Here is a 15564-nt window from a genome sequence, read left to right as displayed (position 1 = left end):
GCCATTCTCTTGTGCCAGCTCTGCCAATCTCTACACCTTTTTTGTGTGCCAAGCAAGTTTATCAATCCAGCAGAAAACTCTCTGCTGTTTTCTGCTGGCTTAATGGATATAATTGCCTTGTGGAGGATCTGCTGAGCTCCAGAGGGAGACAGGTGACTGGAGAGGAGAAAGGGGGATGTGAAGGATTTCCCTCTTTTGGTGAAATGGAACACTTACCGTGGCTGATCCCTTTTCTTGGTGCTCACCCTTCATGCAGCACAGAGCCCATTCAGCAGAGCACTGAATCGTGTACCTGCTTTTAAGCTTGTGCTTTTCAGAACAAAGGCCGCTGTGTTAAACCACACAAGGACATTCAAGAGCTTTTACTCACAGGCCTATCTTCTGTCCTTTTGACTCCAGTAATCATAAGTTTACAGCATGTGATGGAGAACAGCATGTTGATTTTAGTTTGTGTAATTGCTGAAGATTTGCTGGAGGAGCTTGAGAGAACTGAGAAACCTTTGTAATATGTACTTTCCCTCTTTTATGAGGCATTATTGAAAACTATATCATACTATCACAAAAATCCACAGAATTACCATTATTCCCAAAGCAAGGATTTAACCATTACTTGGAGAGGGAGCTGTTCACATCACCCACGTGGGGATCCCCCCAGATAAGTGCATCCTGCTGGTTACTCTTCTCTTGACACTACCCGTATGAGCAGCTCCTTAGTCATGCCTTAGAAGAGCAACATCAGCCATGGTGCAAGAGGCACCAATTTGTGAGGCAGAGGATGCAACTTTTCAGCCCTGCCATGCTGTAAGAGTTTGTTGGGTCTGGAAATCCTTTTCTCCCATTTCTACCTGTGGCCGTCTGTCACTGTCTTTAAACTGGCATTAATACGTCTGACCTTATGGTGAGGCATTTTGGGGAGCTAAATTGAGGGAATACTCTTTGCAGTTTCTGAAGGTTGCTTTTTCCAGAGTTTAGCTTGCTGAGCTGCCTTATTAAGTCAGAAAAACATGAGTGAACAAGAGAAGGAGCAGGAGATGGTGGTAGGTGGCCGGGAGAAGGAGTTTGGGACTGACCCCTCTGTGGTCCCTCGCTGTTAACTTGGCTAAGCTGCACTGTAATGCGTGCCCTCACTCTTACAAGATAGCCAGCTTTCAAAACGGTCTGAAAATACTCTTTCTTTCAGATATATTTCTAAGGTTAGTCACATCATAGGATCCATACACACACACTTTGTAGTTACAGTGTGACATTGTCTGTTTTTCAAATTAGATACTGTGTTGGGGATGGACTATTACATCTCAGTTTTACTGTCTGTTCAGATTCCTGAGTATTACAAGGGTCACTTTTGAAAATTAAATAAGAGCTCCAAAACTTTAAAAAAAAAAAAAATCCAGCCAAAGGTAATAAAATAGAGTGCATCAAAAATTAGGTAAATGACAATTTTTAGCATTATTCAGAGGTGTGAAAATAAAGGGAAAAGAGTATTTTAAACTGCAGTGTCACTTGCCTTTCTAACAGCCTCTTGTTCGTATACTTATCTCTGAAACCCTCCAGGTAAATCTTTCCCTACCAGAAGTCCCTAGGGTTGCTGGCTCAGTTGGAGCCACACCATAAATAACAAATGATAACACAATTACATTGGAAATGCCTGTGGAAGAGTTTATGCTCTGAACCGGTTGTTTCTTATTTTGCAGGCTATCACTACATCTGTTTGAGGAATGAGAGGAACCAACCTTTGACACTGCCAGCTCTCTTTGTATACATAGAGGTCAAAGACTATGTACCTGATACTTACGCAGGTAACTCTGTGACATTTTCCTACTGGGGAATATAAAGGTTAATTGAAATGTAAAATGAATGTAGCTGACTTGCCGTATGGGGATAACGGTCCTGTAAACAAACCCCAGCGCCTGATGGATCATTATGTCTCATCACTCATACAAGATAGCCTGATTTACAGCGGTCTGCCTGAGGTTTAGGATTAGGGCCAACTCTTTTATTTTCAGCAGACCTTGTGTGACTCTAAAGGAGGAAATACCACAGGCATTTGCCACTGAAACACAAATGAAACTTTGCTTACGTGACGCAGTAGTGTGTAATTGTTTCCTAAGCAGAGGAAAGTACCATGCTTAATGTAGAGCGTTGTATTTTGGAATCAGCTCTAAAGAAGGGAGGTTTAAAGAGCATCCTGTGCATCTGCAGTGTAAAATAGTATTCTGTATAACTATTTTGATTTTTTTTTGAAAGAGGATTTTTATTAATGCTTCTTTGTGCCTCATGTGAAGCAGGATCCTAGTTGACTGATGCTGTAAGCTTTGAAAATCCATCATAAAACTCTGTGCAGAAAATGCACATCCATGAGACCCAAGCACAAATTCAACAAACAAGTGTTAGAGTATTTGTGCACAATGGTGTCCTCCCCTTCAGTGTTGTTCTAGGACCTAGGAGTGCCTATCAGCAGCAGATCTGTATGAAAAATACAGTCTCTTTCTTAACACCTGAGGAGCACTGGAACCATAACGTAAGGGCTTTGAAACTGAAGTATTTGCATTATTTCTAGATGTGATCGAGGCCTTATCCAATCCAATCAGATACGTAAACTTGATGGAGCAGAGAGCTAAGCAACTGGCCGCACTGACTCTGGAAGATGAAGAAGAGGTAAAGAAAGAGGTAAGGGAGGTTTCAGAGTCTCTGCAAATTATGTTACAGGATTTAAAAGCACCTACTTGGCTTAGAAAGCCAAATATTGAAAGTACCTAGGAACTGTATGTGTTAATTACGTGAACACCTGTAAACATCTCACCTAGGATGAGAGCAGGGCACATTACAGCCGAGAAGCTTCGCACTGTGCGTGTGGTTTCGCTGAAGGCAGTGTGTTGTGCACGTAGCAAGTTACTGTTTGCAGGTAAAGAGACACCAAAAGCTGAATGAAAAACCACATTACGTGTATGCTGATTTGCAACTTTTTTATGTACTAAATCTTCATAAGTCATCACCTGTTGTTTTCCAGCGTGATGATGTAGTTACCCTTACAAAAAAGACATCTCTGTATCAGTAGCTTTTCCTGAAAATGCTACAAATTTTCCAGAATTTCAGACTCTGTTTCTGGAGAGGTTATTCCGTTCAGAAACATTCATGTATCTCAGATTACAATATCTCTACACATTCTCTATGAACAAAAGTCCCCTAAAGAGACACAGTATAATTATACAATAATATAGATGGAAAGGGGCCTCTGGAGGTCAACAGATCCACCCCTTCGTAGATATTAGAAAGAGATATGAAGAGGGAGGAGACCACAGAGTAAACAAACGTTCAGGCCTGTTCTAGCTTAGCAGAAAGCTGTGGGAGCCGCATGTTATGTGGGAGCCACATAATACATGATTACCCTAGGACTAACCTTTAAACCCTGTTGGTTTTCCTGTATAATTGGAGGTGTTGTGCATACAAATGCAAAGATGTTATTTTGAGCGTAATTGAGAGCACTGGCAGCTCAACTTTGGTGTCTTTAAACTCTATGCACTTTCAGGCATTCAGTCTCTCTGTTCCAGACACTGTCATTGGTACATCTTCGAGCAATGTTTGACAATATCAACCTTGTATTTTAAAGATTGCTCGTGTCAGATGTTAGACACATCATGTGAATCAAAAGGCATTAGGTACAGGTCTCTAGCGAAGATGGAGAAATGCTCTGTAATTCTAAACTGCCCTCAGCTCTGGTGCCTGTCTTCTTCAATTCTCAGATGTGCAAAAGCCTCATTGAACTAGATTTTGTAACCAAGAATACATTCCCAAAGCAGACCAGATGAGTGAAAGTCATTACAATTCAGTGGCCAACAATTTACTCTTTGTGCAGTGTCACAAGTTCGGCTGAATGAGGACACTCTGAAATGCTCAATAGTATCTTAGACATTTATCTAGGACGCTCTACACATGAGATTCTATTTTAATAAGAGAGTTTTTTTTTAACATAATCCTTTAAATACCTTAGAGGTCATTTTTACTTTTGAAAAAGTACAGATTTTCCTGGTCTGTACAGGCTTATTGGGTAGAAAAATTCTGTCACAGAGTTTCTTCTAAAGCAAATGGGAAGAAGGAAAGATGAATTGTAGTGCTCAGGTAGTGCTTCCACATTTCAAGGAGCTTGAAAACTCATAGGATAGAGACATTTTTTTAAAAGAAAATTGTAAGGATTGTAGTGGTGTACTTACTAAAAATGTATCTCCATTCAGTTAGATGCAGTAACAAGGGACAGGTACAAAATTGCTGCTTGAAGCAGCAATCTAAATACACCCTTGTTGCCTTCTTTTTAGAAACGCCTGTTCTAGGTAAGATATTTGGCAGCTGGGGTGTACTTGGAAATCTTGAATTGCCTGATGGTAACGTTTTCTTCGTCAGTCAGCCAGGCTGACTCTTTTGTTCACTTACATTGGCCCACGAGAATCACATGGGTTAATAATTGCAAGTACGTTCACTGGCAATGTAGCTAAATCAACCCGGATATGTTTGTCAGACATGTATGCATAAGTGCACCTGGATTCAATTTTCCTATGTAAAGTTTCAAATTTACACACTATAAATGTTTGTGTGCGAAGCTGTGCTGTCTCCTAGCACAGATTCCGCCTCCCCACACCTCTTTCCCTCCCCGCACACACATTTATTTGTCTGAGCCGGGTTCTTGCAGCTGTCACAGGAAAACTGAGAGGTTTTTCTTTGCTACCTAAAAGTTTCAGCTGCATCTCTGTGAGAAGTTCCCCAGGCTTCTTACAAAAGAGTAGTCAAATAAGCTACCTAATAGTGAATCATTTTGAACAAATAAATTAGCCTTTCTTTAGACTTCAAATTACACTGCTTGTTAATTATCAGTGCAGTAACGTAAGTGAAGAATGATGAAAAATTACAAAATTTACAGCATCTTTTTTGTATTTATTTGCAACCCTCCTGTCATGAGCGTAACGTGAATTGCTACCTTTAGCTTTCTGGTCAGTTCTTGCTTTACAACAGCTATTTTTGTAAAATGGAAGCATTGTAATACCTGCAGTGTGCGTCTTGCACCTTTAACTGTATTTATCTGAATACACAGTAAATCTTTATGAGCGTACAGGTAGTGAAGGTTGCCTTCTCTTCCCCTGCCTGGTGTCTTTTACAGACAGGAGGAATAAGCTAGAGAAATTTGCTGCTGGGAGTTTCTTGGGATGAATTAATCCCAGCCTAAAGTAGATTGATGTAACTCGTTTGTACGTTTTTCCTCCCCACAGTCACAGGAGCAGAAGTGTGTAGGGGTCTGGGAAAAGTGAGCCAGGGTAAAATGCATTTTGGCTGTGCCTGCTGGTATAACGTCCCTGGGTATAATGTCAATTCCCAGTGCAGAGTCAGGGAGTCAGGAGGCCTTGCTGGCTCGTTAACGTGTCTGACATGGGAGCAGCAGAGCGTCTGACCTGTTGTTTCTACCCATAAAACAGTGTTGAAATGGAAAGTATTGTTTTGCGTGCCTGGACATAAATCAAACGTGTGTAATCACTCCGGTTGGCTTCTCTGGTTAAATAAAATGGTTTTGATAGGGAAAGTAAACAAAAACATCTCTAGGAGAGCAACTGGCCTTAGTGTATCTGATACCACCATTTAAAATGAAAATTCAGGCATAGTTTTGCAAATGATAATGATCGCACCAAGTAAGAGTAATGGCAATTAAGTTGATCTGACACTTTAAGGGAGACCTTGCTTACGCTGGCTTATACTTTGCCAAGGTGAATAGAGGCAAATTGACTTAAAAACTGCCCACCTAATCTAACAGTGCAGCTCGGAGGAGATCTCCCAACCCCAACACATTGCAGCTCCTTTTCTCTGTAGAAATGAGAATAGACCATATAGATATGTACCTGTATGGGTACGTATCTTTCTACTTAGTAAATATACTGTCTTGCAAAAGACATGGCAACATGTGGAATATAAACCATTTTCTGTGAATATTAAAAGTATAAATTATAAGGCTGGATTACATCATGTTTTAAAAAGAGCCTAAAATATTTTCCGCTAAGGGAAAATCAGGATTACTTTAGCATTCTGTGTGATGAATTATGAGAAGAGAAAGTGCTTTTTAATGAGATTAGACTGCTTGATGCAGTGAAAATTACTCTTTATTCACTTCCTGATCCTGTGTCACATTTCTGCTTTAGTTTCTGAAAACAGATGTTTTATGTCCAATATTGACAGGCTATATTAATAGTTTCTCAGCAAGCTGCAATGCAGCATTTCACACCACATACAAACCTAGTCCCCCAAAAATAAGATAATACCCACTTTCCCACGCCGTGACTTAATGGGGCACAAACTTGCCAGAAGTTATGAATTCTAGCTTTATTTGTATTAAATGTTGATGATCTATATGGCAAACATTGTTTTCCTTAAACTAATGAATTGCATCCCATGAGGAGTAATATTTTAATGAGAATTGAGGGGGTAACCATGTCTGTGTGTTTGTCACAGCTACAGCTTTTGCCAGTCAAGTTGTTCTGCTGTCATAAATATTGGCGTGATCATGTTTTCCCTTATTTTATTGCAGTCATTCCTGCTTGATATAAATGAAGTTGTTGGCATTGGTTTTCAGTTGCATCATGTTTCTTACTACAGTATCTCTCTCCTATAATTTTGGTGGAAATAGGCTGTTGAGACAGAAATCCTTTTGCAATATACAGTGTGTTGTCAGGACCAAGATGAAGGAAATCAGCCGCAGGAGCCGCACAAAGCAGTTAGATCAAAATGTATTTTGACTCCCTCGATGCAGTGCAGGCTGGTATTTTGCAAGTGTGGAGTAATCAAGGGGAAAAAACCCAGCAACTGTGGTATCCTGCCTCTGCATGTAATGCGATTACCATCAAAGAGTGAAATGGAAGCAGCTGAAGGAACAAATCCAAAACTACTGTGAGACACCATGGCAACTGGCCTCTCGCAGGGACAGCAGGAAGGGGGCACTGGCCATTTCAAAATAAAAACTGCTTTGAATGACCTTCTGTTTGCTGAGTGCTGGGTGCTTGCTTAAAACCTGATGGTCACAAAGAAGATAATAAGGTGTTCAATGCATAGGATAATGTATGCTGTAAGCCTGAGCCTTTAGGAAACTGGAGAGAAAGAAAAGATTGTGGAAAATGCTTAAATATTTGGATACCACAGATGTATTTATGCAGCAGGCTGGAGGTACTGTTTACATATTATCCTTGGAGTGTAATTGCAACTATGTAAGATCCTGGGAATCAGAAGTATGTCTCTGTTCTGTAAGAACGGTGAATAATGATAGTGCTGTGTATCTATGAAATTTAAAAGTAATTTTGTGTACACATTTTGTTCACAGCAGGGATTTGAGTAGCATTTTCATGCCAGCTTCCACATTATTTCTAGAAAGGTTTTATGGCAGAGAACAATGCTTTTCAATAAAACACAGATTTCACTTCTGGTGCAGCTAATATATACTGTACTGAAAAATGTCCCTGATGAGTTAAATCCGTTTAAAATACTTTTTCATAATAATACATGCTCTATTTCTTCTTGAAACTTGCCACAAAAATGAGCCACCTGGGTTACTATGACTCTTAAGGGTACCTTTTTTTTGTTTCCTTTTAGAATTTCTTATATATAAGATTTACAGAATTTTACATTTAAAAAAAGAGGCTAAACTAGACCTGCAAATAAATAATTTTAAGTGTTAGTTGAGAAGAGTAATGTAAATCATTATGCATTTTCAGATTGACCATGGAGATGCACCATCTGAAGCTAACAATGAACCAAGGCCAACACCAGCAGAAAATGGAGTAAATTACACTGCCTCTCTTACACCGAAACCAGCAACTCAGGTTGTCCATAGCCAACCAACACCAGGTAAGGAAAAACAAAGCAAAACAAAAAAAGTCCCATGTTTTCAAAATAACTCTGGATAATAATTTTTCATGTGCTTTGCATTTAAAGAACAAAGTTGGGGGGGTGGGTTGCGTGTGTTTGGTTGGTTGATTGGTTTTTGTAAAATAGGCAGAAATTTTCCCATTACGTTAGTATGCTGCTAGGGCCAGACTTCTTCAAACATACAGATATCTTCTATTTTAAGAGTTGCTTTTAGGGCAGAACTGAAGTTCATTGCAAGCAAGAAAATTCACTGGGTTTTTTGTTGTTGTTGTTACTGTTGCAAGTGCAGGTGTCGCTTTAAATTGTTTTTACAAATATGCCTAATTATTACATCTTATTCCACACACAAAATACAGTATTCGATACTTATAGGCTCGATTTAACTGACTTCTAAGGAGCTGGATTCATCTTGCGTACAGAGATTTTGCACTGACATCATAATATAGAGCAGTTGTAATAACCGTCAGCCTAATACCACTTAAATGACTGATATGAGTGGTATCAGTGAGTTCAAGAACACCCTTCTCATAAGTAAACCAACGAAGCTCAGGTGGGTTTTCAGAAGGTTACCTTTTTGTGTCGGTTCACAGGCTCAGTGTTCTTTTCCACGTTGCTGCGCTTGTGCTCAGGGATGTGGTTTCTCCAATGACTAATAAATGCCCGTGTCAACATATGTCCTGTGTCACCTGCTGTGTTGACTGTTGCTTTAAAACAATTTGAATCAGTCATCTCTTTTACCTCTAGGTTCGGTGAAAGCACCCGCAAAGACAGAAGATCTTATTCAGAGTGTCCTCACAGGTAATAAATATACAGTTTACACTGCATGAACGGTACGCTTTTTTTGTCAAGAGAAACATATTTTTTATGAAATAGGCCGTCTGGCTGAGACGTTTCTTTGAATGATTAGGACTGCAGTAACTCGTAGAAAAAGTACATACCATGTTTCCTTCCTCAGCTTTGAAGTTACTAAATGTTTGAGCACGTTTCATGAGATCGGTATTGGGTGCCAATAGGGAATTTTTTAAAAATATCCCATTGTTGTAGTTTCACAAGCACAATGTTACCATCAAATGCAGACAAAAGACCAGCATTATTATGAGAACAGAAGCTAAATATGCTCTGAATATTGTGAATAGTAGTGAAACCATTTTATCTTCATTAGCCTTGCAGCATTCCCATTGCCCCTGCAAAACTGAAATTAACCCTTACATTGAGTAAACTGGCCTTTCAGTTAGATAGTGCCCTACTGTTCAATTAGGAGTCGTGTCCTCCAGCTTGGAGTTAAGAGTTCAGATTGCAAATCTCGTAACTCAGGTTTTTTTATAGTCATTCTCCTACATTAGAACCCACTCCATATCCAAATCTTGTGTCTCCGTTTAGGTGTGGAAAGCACATAAGACACATGAAATTCTATGTGTTGATTGTCTCTTATTCAGTCCCCCTCAAGTGCTGTAGAAAGAGGCTGGCCTAGACTGTGGAAGCACCTGCTGGCCTCATGCAATCAGTCTGTTGTCCAGGAAGGGGTCTTCAGCCTGGCTTTCCCAGAGCTGTGACCCCAAATGATGCAAGTCATCATTCCCTCCAGCACTTTTTTTTTTTTGTTTGTTGGTTTGGGGTTTTTTGGTTTAAATTGCTGATTTGGTGTGAGCTCGTGCAGGTCAGACTAGCAGACCCTGAGCTCAGGGTGTGGTCTGGGCTGAGAGAGAAGGACATCCTTCATAGTGGCTGTCGGAGCAACAGCACTGGAGCACAGTTCTCGGCATTTAGCTACCGATCCTTTGCTGGGCTGGCAGCCAGCTGGCCAGGACTCCTCTGTTGCAGGGTCTCCATCGTGAGAGAACTGAAGTCTCTCCTAAGATGCCATGATGATACCGGGACAGCTGCCACCAGCCAGTGCCAGGGTCAAGGCGGGAGAGCAGGCAGCTGAAGTGCTGTTTGCGAAGGGGTTTTAAGCACCAGCATGTTATGTAGCCCAGCCAGAGAGAAGGGAGACTTGAAGTGTTGGTACAGTGGGTACAAAAAAGATCTGTGGTCATATCTATGTAAGATCATGTTTTTATACATTGGGCTGATGGGAATCTTTTGCATCTGAAGGGGGTTGAGGAAAGAAAGTACATGATTTCTATTTTGCGACACGTTGGTGTTCTAAATTTTCATCTCACTTCTTACTCTTATATCAGTTAAATTTGCCACAGTATTTTCAATCTAGTTAGCTTATTTCCGGGTAAGTCTACACAGTTTAAGGTAGCACATTTCACTTACCAGCAGCAAACAAGCATGCTTTGTTTTATTCCTGCTAATAGCAATTGCTGTGTTCTCTGATTGAAATCGTACATTATTAGAAAATTGAAGTGGCTTTTGTTGTTATCGTTGTAGAAGTGGAAGCACAGACTATTGAGGAGCTAAAACAACAGAAGTCTTTTGTTAAGCTTCAGAAGAAGCACTACAAGGAAATGAAGGACCTTGTAAAGAGGCACCACAAGAAAACCACTGACCTTATCAAAGAGCACACGGCAAAGTATAATGAAATCCAGAATGACTACCTGCGACGGAGAGCAGGGTTAGAAAAAACAGCAAAAAGAGACAGTAAGAAAAGGTACGTTGAACATAGCTTTCCTCTTCTTGGTGTTGGAAATCTTTACTCAAGTCTTCTTTTATAGCAGACAACATGGAGGTGACGTGACAGCACAGAAAAAAATCAAAAGCAGCAAGGTAAAATGAAGTCAGGGCCTTTGATACGGAAATCATCAGAAAAAGCCCTCTCCATGATGTGCTGCTTCTCTGCTAGAAGTCAGAGAAGTTGTTCACCGTGTTATACCTCTTGCCCTGTAAATGAAGGCATGCAGTATTTATCTTGGGACTTTCCCTGGACCGCCAGCATGGGTAGGTGACTCAGCTGTACTGGCAACAGCAGCCCGTGGTTAGGGCTTGAGCTTAATCACAGACTATGAGAGGGGGCGTCCCCTGCATGCTGGGGCAGTTCAGGAGCCGGACGGCAGTGTGAAGGAAGTCAAACCTATCTGGATAAAGTGTTTTGCTCTCCTGCTCAGGTCAACTGCAGCACGTTTTATCAAAGCACCCCGTCTTCTCCCATGCTGACCTCCTTTAGGAGAAGGAGTGGCAGTTCCATGGAAACTTCTGCCCCAGACTTACTAATATAACTTTATGATGTATACCTCCACTTCCAAAGAAGGAGAAGTTTTTGCAGCAAGCACACATGGTCATCCTGCCCTTGTTAAGCAATTGGTTTACTCTGGGCCACCACGTTGTGCTGTCTGGTGGTGGAAGAGACCCAAGTGTCAAAACAGGAACAAACATAATCCTCTTTTATGCTATAAATATGGGTAAAACAGATACTCAGAATCTGGGGATGAAGAGCATTGTCTCCAAGTTGGAGCCCTGGAAAAAACTCAGGCTAGAGTAGAAGGCATCAGATGTATAATTAGGTGAAAGAAACACCTGAAAGTTATTAACATCTGACTACTGTTTAAATTATGATTAATCCAGACCACTTGGGGATCTCTTCATGATTGCTTCGCTTTGCCTCTGCATGCACACCCCTTCTGTGCTCTGTCTCTTTCTAAATCTTGCATTGCCCTATCTCTTTGTGTGTGCCCATAGAATTGTTATGTTATTTGGTTAGGTAATAATGAAAAAGGGGAGTTGTATTTATCTTTATCAGTTTGAAGTGAAAAGACTGTTATGGGTCGTTAATCTTTCCACAATAATTGTCTTGTTCATATGGTAGGGAACTATATGTTAATAAAGATAAATTCTTAACTCCTGGCAAAACGTATACGCACATAGGTACAATTGGTGCCGGATACTGTTACAGCTGAATGATAATCAGGTAGGGGTACCCTCCTAAAATTTTATTTCTCCCGTTAGTGCGGCATTCTCATTTTAACGTAATTTACATTAATTAGATAAGCACAGAAGTCCTTTAACTTTTACATAAAATGGATATAGCTGCAGTTCTTAAATATGAAGACGGTGAATGAACATTAAAAAAAAATTACTTGATAATTTTTGGTAGGAGATCATCAGAGGAAAAGGCTGCAAGCGTGCTCTGGCTGCTAACCTTGTCGATAGCACCTCTCGTTGCAAATGACTGGGATTGAAGCCATAACTTGTCCCTAGGAAGAAGCTTATTCATTGACGCCTGCCTGATGACAGAACGTCATTGGGCTTAATAAGAGCTTAAAGCTCATAATATATCTATGTTCAGCTGGCCCGAAGTGTTGCCAATTTCCAGGCTTCCAGGTTCTACACTTGAGTTTAACAAACTCCCTTAATGACTGGTTGTCAACTGCACACACGGTGTTATTTTATCCGCTGTATTTTCCGTCGTCAATGTGTGTGATAGATAGTGTGAGACGAAACAATGTCATGTTTCATTTCTCTAGCATATTCTATTCAAATTTAAACAGAAAAACAAACTGAATAAATAAAATGACTCATTTATCTTTGAGTTAAAAGGATTTTGTTTTTTTATTTCGTTATGACCTGGCTATAAATCATTCATGATATCAGGCAGTAAAACGCTGCAGTCTATTACATGGAGCTGTCACAATGATTTCAGAGATGTGATGTTTTATGTGCAGATACAGAGAAATCTGGAGGTTAAAAAATCTGAGGTTGAATTTTAAAAAGGCAGAAATATATTTTTAGGGATTTTCAAACTTGCAAGTACATATCTCAGACAGAAGACTTCTAACAGAATACTGCATCCCAAGGAGAAAAGTGATTTTTATCATTTTAAATTATTGCTGAAGCTATTTGCTTGTAACTGCAAAGTATAAATCACTACTACATCAGGAGGCCTTATATCAGATTGCCATACAAATGTGATGCCTCTGGTCAGAAGCAAACCTTGTTTCATGCCCTTGTCTAAAATTGGGCCAAGATTCAGTAAAGCCATTGTCTATTGGAAGTTTGAAGTATTTTTTATACACATGCACAAGTGTTTTGCTGGCATTGCTCTGAAGTTTCTTTAATGAACGTGCCCCTTAAAACACAGTCTTAGTATTTTAGCCAGCATTTAGAAATAGGCCTTATTTCTTTTTCCCAAAAATACAAGAGAAAAGTCAGCTTTAAAATGCATAGTGTAATGGCATAATATGCTGATTTTAATATTCATTAATGCTGTCTTTTGGCTCTGTATTTAAATTATCCTCACCTACACGCTGACACCACTTAACCTCTTAGCAGAATATTCAAATACAATAAAAATACAAGAAATAAAAAGAGGCTACCTTGGTTCGTATCCTCAGGCTGATGAAAGCAGCTTCACATTATTTCAGTTGAAGTTCTCTAATTGACAGCAGCTGCAAACTTGAACCTGGGAGACAAAAGAGAGGTAAGAGCGTAGCAAGTTCTCTGCGTTGTAATCTCTGCAAATTTCTGAGCAACAAACTCATTTTTCTCGCGTCGGCCCTCTCTGTTCAAGATTTTGCTGTTTTGCCCATCTCATGCACTGTTCCTGAGGTTTCCCAGGCAACTGATTTCACACCTGAGTACAGCAGTAAGCACAGCAGCAGAGCAGGGACACAGCATAATTATTTTTTTAAAATATTTTTCTTGGGTGTAGTTTACTTCTGGCCTGAGAGTGATACTACTTTTGCTGCTTTTTTTTTCTTTAAGCACTTCAGTGTTGTCATGTCATGTCTCGTTTCACAATTACATCTATCCTTGCTTCTGTCTTAAGAAAAAAACCCGAAACTGTTCCTTAGTGCTGCATTTAGCTTCCTCATTGTGTTTTTCCTTTGCTCCTCTGTGCTGCCTTTCTGAGGTTTATTCCCCACTGGGGGGTGTTTCCTCCTAAAGTCAGGAGTCCATAGGGCAGTTTTCTCAGTGTGTGCTATGCGTGGCATTTCCTGAAGGGGGGAGAAAATAGCAAATAAAGGGATGTTCCCAAGCATTTTATAAAGGCAGATGTAAAGTTGTGCTCTTAAGTTTATTGCTAATTGTATGCAAGAATTGATTCAGTTTTCAAAATACTTAGCATTCACTATTTCTGCTGAGGATTGTGCAGCTTTGAAGTTCAAGTTACACGTCTGGAGGTGGATAAGCAAGTTCCATGGGCATCAGTTTATGGGAAGTCTTGGCAGTTGCATTTATAGCTCATTTATACTAAGTCCGGTTCACACCGCCGTGATGGGTTAGTAAAATGAGGTTTAAAAGTAACAGCCATCCCATTAATAAACTGTTAGCACTATTTTTTTCCTAAAAGATGAAATTATTGGATTTACTAGAGAGAATATCGTCTTCTGGCCCTGTACGTAGTGCTGAGAAATTTCTTAATGGTCTACAGATAACCAGCTGCCTTAAAAACAAGGTTTAAATATGGGGCAGAGTGTACACACCTAGCGACTTAGACCTTGGTGGGGGGGTGTGTGTGTCTTTGCAGATCTGAAACGGGCAGCCCAGACCACAGTTCTTCAACTATCGAACAGGAATTGGCTGCGCTCGACTCTGAAATGACCCAGAAGCTAGTTGAGCTGAAGGAGAAGCAACAGCAGCAGCTGCTAAATCTCCGTCAGGAGCAGTATTACAGTGAAAAGTACCAGAAACGAGAGCACATTAAGCTGGTACGTTTGTTATGTCGTCTGCTTTTCTTTAGCCATCTCAGGGTGAGTAATGAAAGCAGCGTGACAATTATAATTAAGTGGGGCTTCCTCTTACTTGGAGCCCATTTCAGAGCTTGATTTCCCTGTGGCCTGCTGCAACTTCAAGGGTTGTTGTGTCACTTTGTCACTAGCGCTTCTAACAACTTGGAAAGCTTTGGATGGAAGGCAGAAAGGCAACAGGATTAATACTACTGCTAACGCAGAGTCTCCTTACCTCTAGTTGCGTAAATCTCAGTTTACTGCAGCTTTTGAATGATCTTCCCATTTTGTTCAGCCACTTTTTTAAACGTACAACACTCAAGGAGGCAGGATTTAGCTGGAAAATATATTGAAACACGCTGAAAATAAATAAATTGAAATAGATTCAAACGCTCCCCAGGGCACAGAGTTGTGCCAAACAGTGTTGCTGTTGCAGATGAATGCTTTAAGGGGATACAGGACATAATCTGTATATGTTAGTGTCCCATCAGTCCAAGCCAGCTTGCGTTTTTACAGCTGGACTTTAGCTGACAACTAGAGCAGGATCATAGGCCCTCTGAGCTGAAATAGAGGAGCTTGGGCAGATGGCAGCTGATGCCGATGGATATTCTCGGGCAGAAAATAACATTTTTAAAGGGTGTTATGGCAGTGCAAACTGTTTCTCAACTCCAGACAACGCTCTCACAATGTTTTCTATTATGTGATGTTTTTCCTCGTTACTGTTAGGTGAAGTGATTTGTCTGCTCTGCCCTGCCATCTAAAAAGAGCAGGTCAGAGGGGCGATATGTGTGGCTATTGCTCAGCGAGGCCTTTTCACAAATCCCCATGGCTCATAGCACGGAGCCGTGGTTCCCCAGTGGTGCCCTGTTTATCGCCAGCTGTGTGTGAATCACAGCTGCTGCAGCGTGGGTGCACGGACGCGGTTACCTGTGCCACGGGGAGAGAGTCCACATTCAAGTAACAGTTGTTGTCTGCACCTCAAGAGATTTTAATTTTTATAAAAACGAACCATTTTGGACCCGCATGGTGGGGCTTATGTTGTAAGCTAACTCATTTTCATTTCAAA

At 40.5% G+C, this 15564-nt stretch overlaps 1 protein-coding gene across 4 annotated transcripts in view; it reads left to right on the top strand.

The window, feature by feature from the left end:
- Positions 1-15564, top strand: part of PLCB1 (phospholipase C beta 1) — a 399913-nt gene that overhangs the window by 316368 nt on the left and 67981 nt on the right. For all 4 annotated transcript variants that reach the window (XM_074578486.1, XM_074578487.1, XM_074578488.1 and 1 more), the window contains exons 22-27: positions 1692-1796; positions 2558-2667; positions 7737-7869; positions 8635-8688; positions 10267-10486; positions 14300-14480. In XM_074578486.1, the coding sequence (XP_074434587.1) occupies positions 1692-1796; positions 2558-2667; positions 7737-7869; positions 8635-8688; positions 10267-10486; positions 14300-14480 (803 nt within the window). The remainder of the gene's footprint in view (positions 1-1691; positions 1797-2557; positions 2668-7736; positions 7870-8634; positions 8689-10266; positions 10487-14299; positions 14481-15564) is intronic.

Source organism: Larus michahellis, chromosome 3 (assembly GCF_964199755.1).
Source record: "Larus michahellis chromosome 3, bLarMic1.1, whole genome shotgun sequence".
Lineage (NCBI taxonomy): Eukaryota > Metazoa > Chordata > Aves > Charadriiformes > Laridae > Larus > Larus michahellis.
The sequence above is the reverse complement of the archived record's forward strand: the minus strand, read 5'-3'. Positions and strand labels throughout refer to the sequence as shown.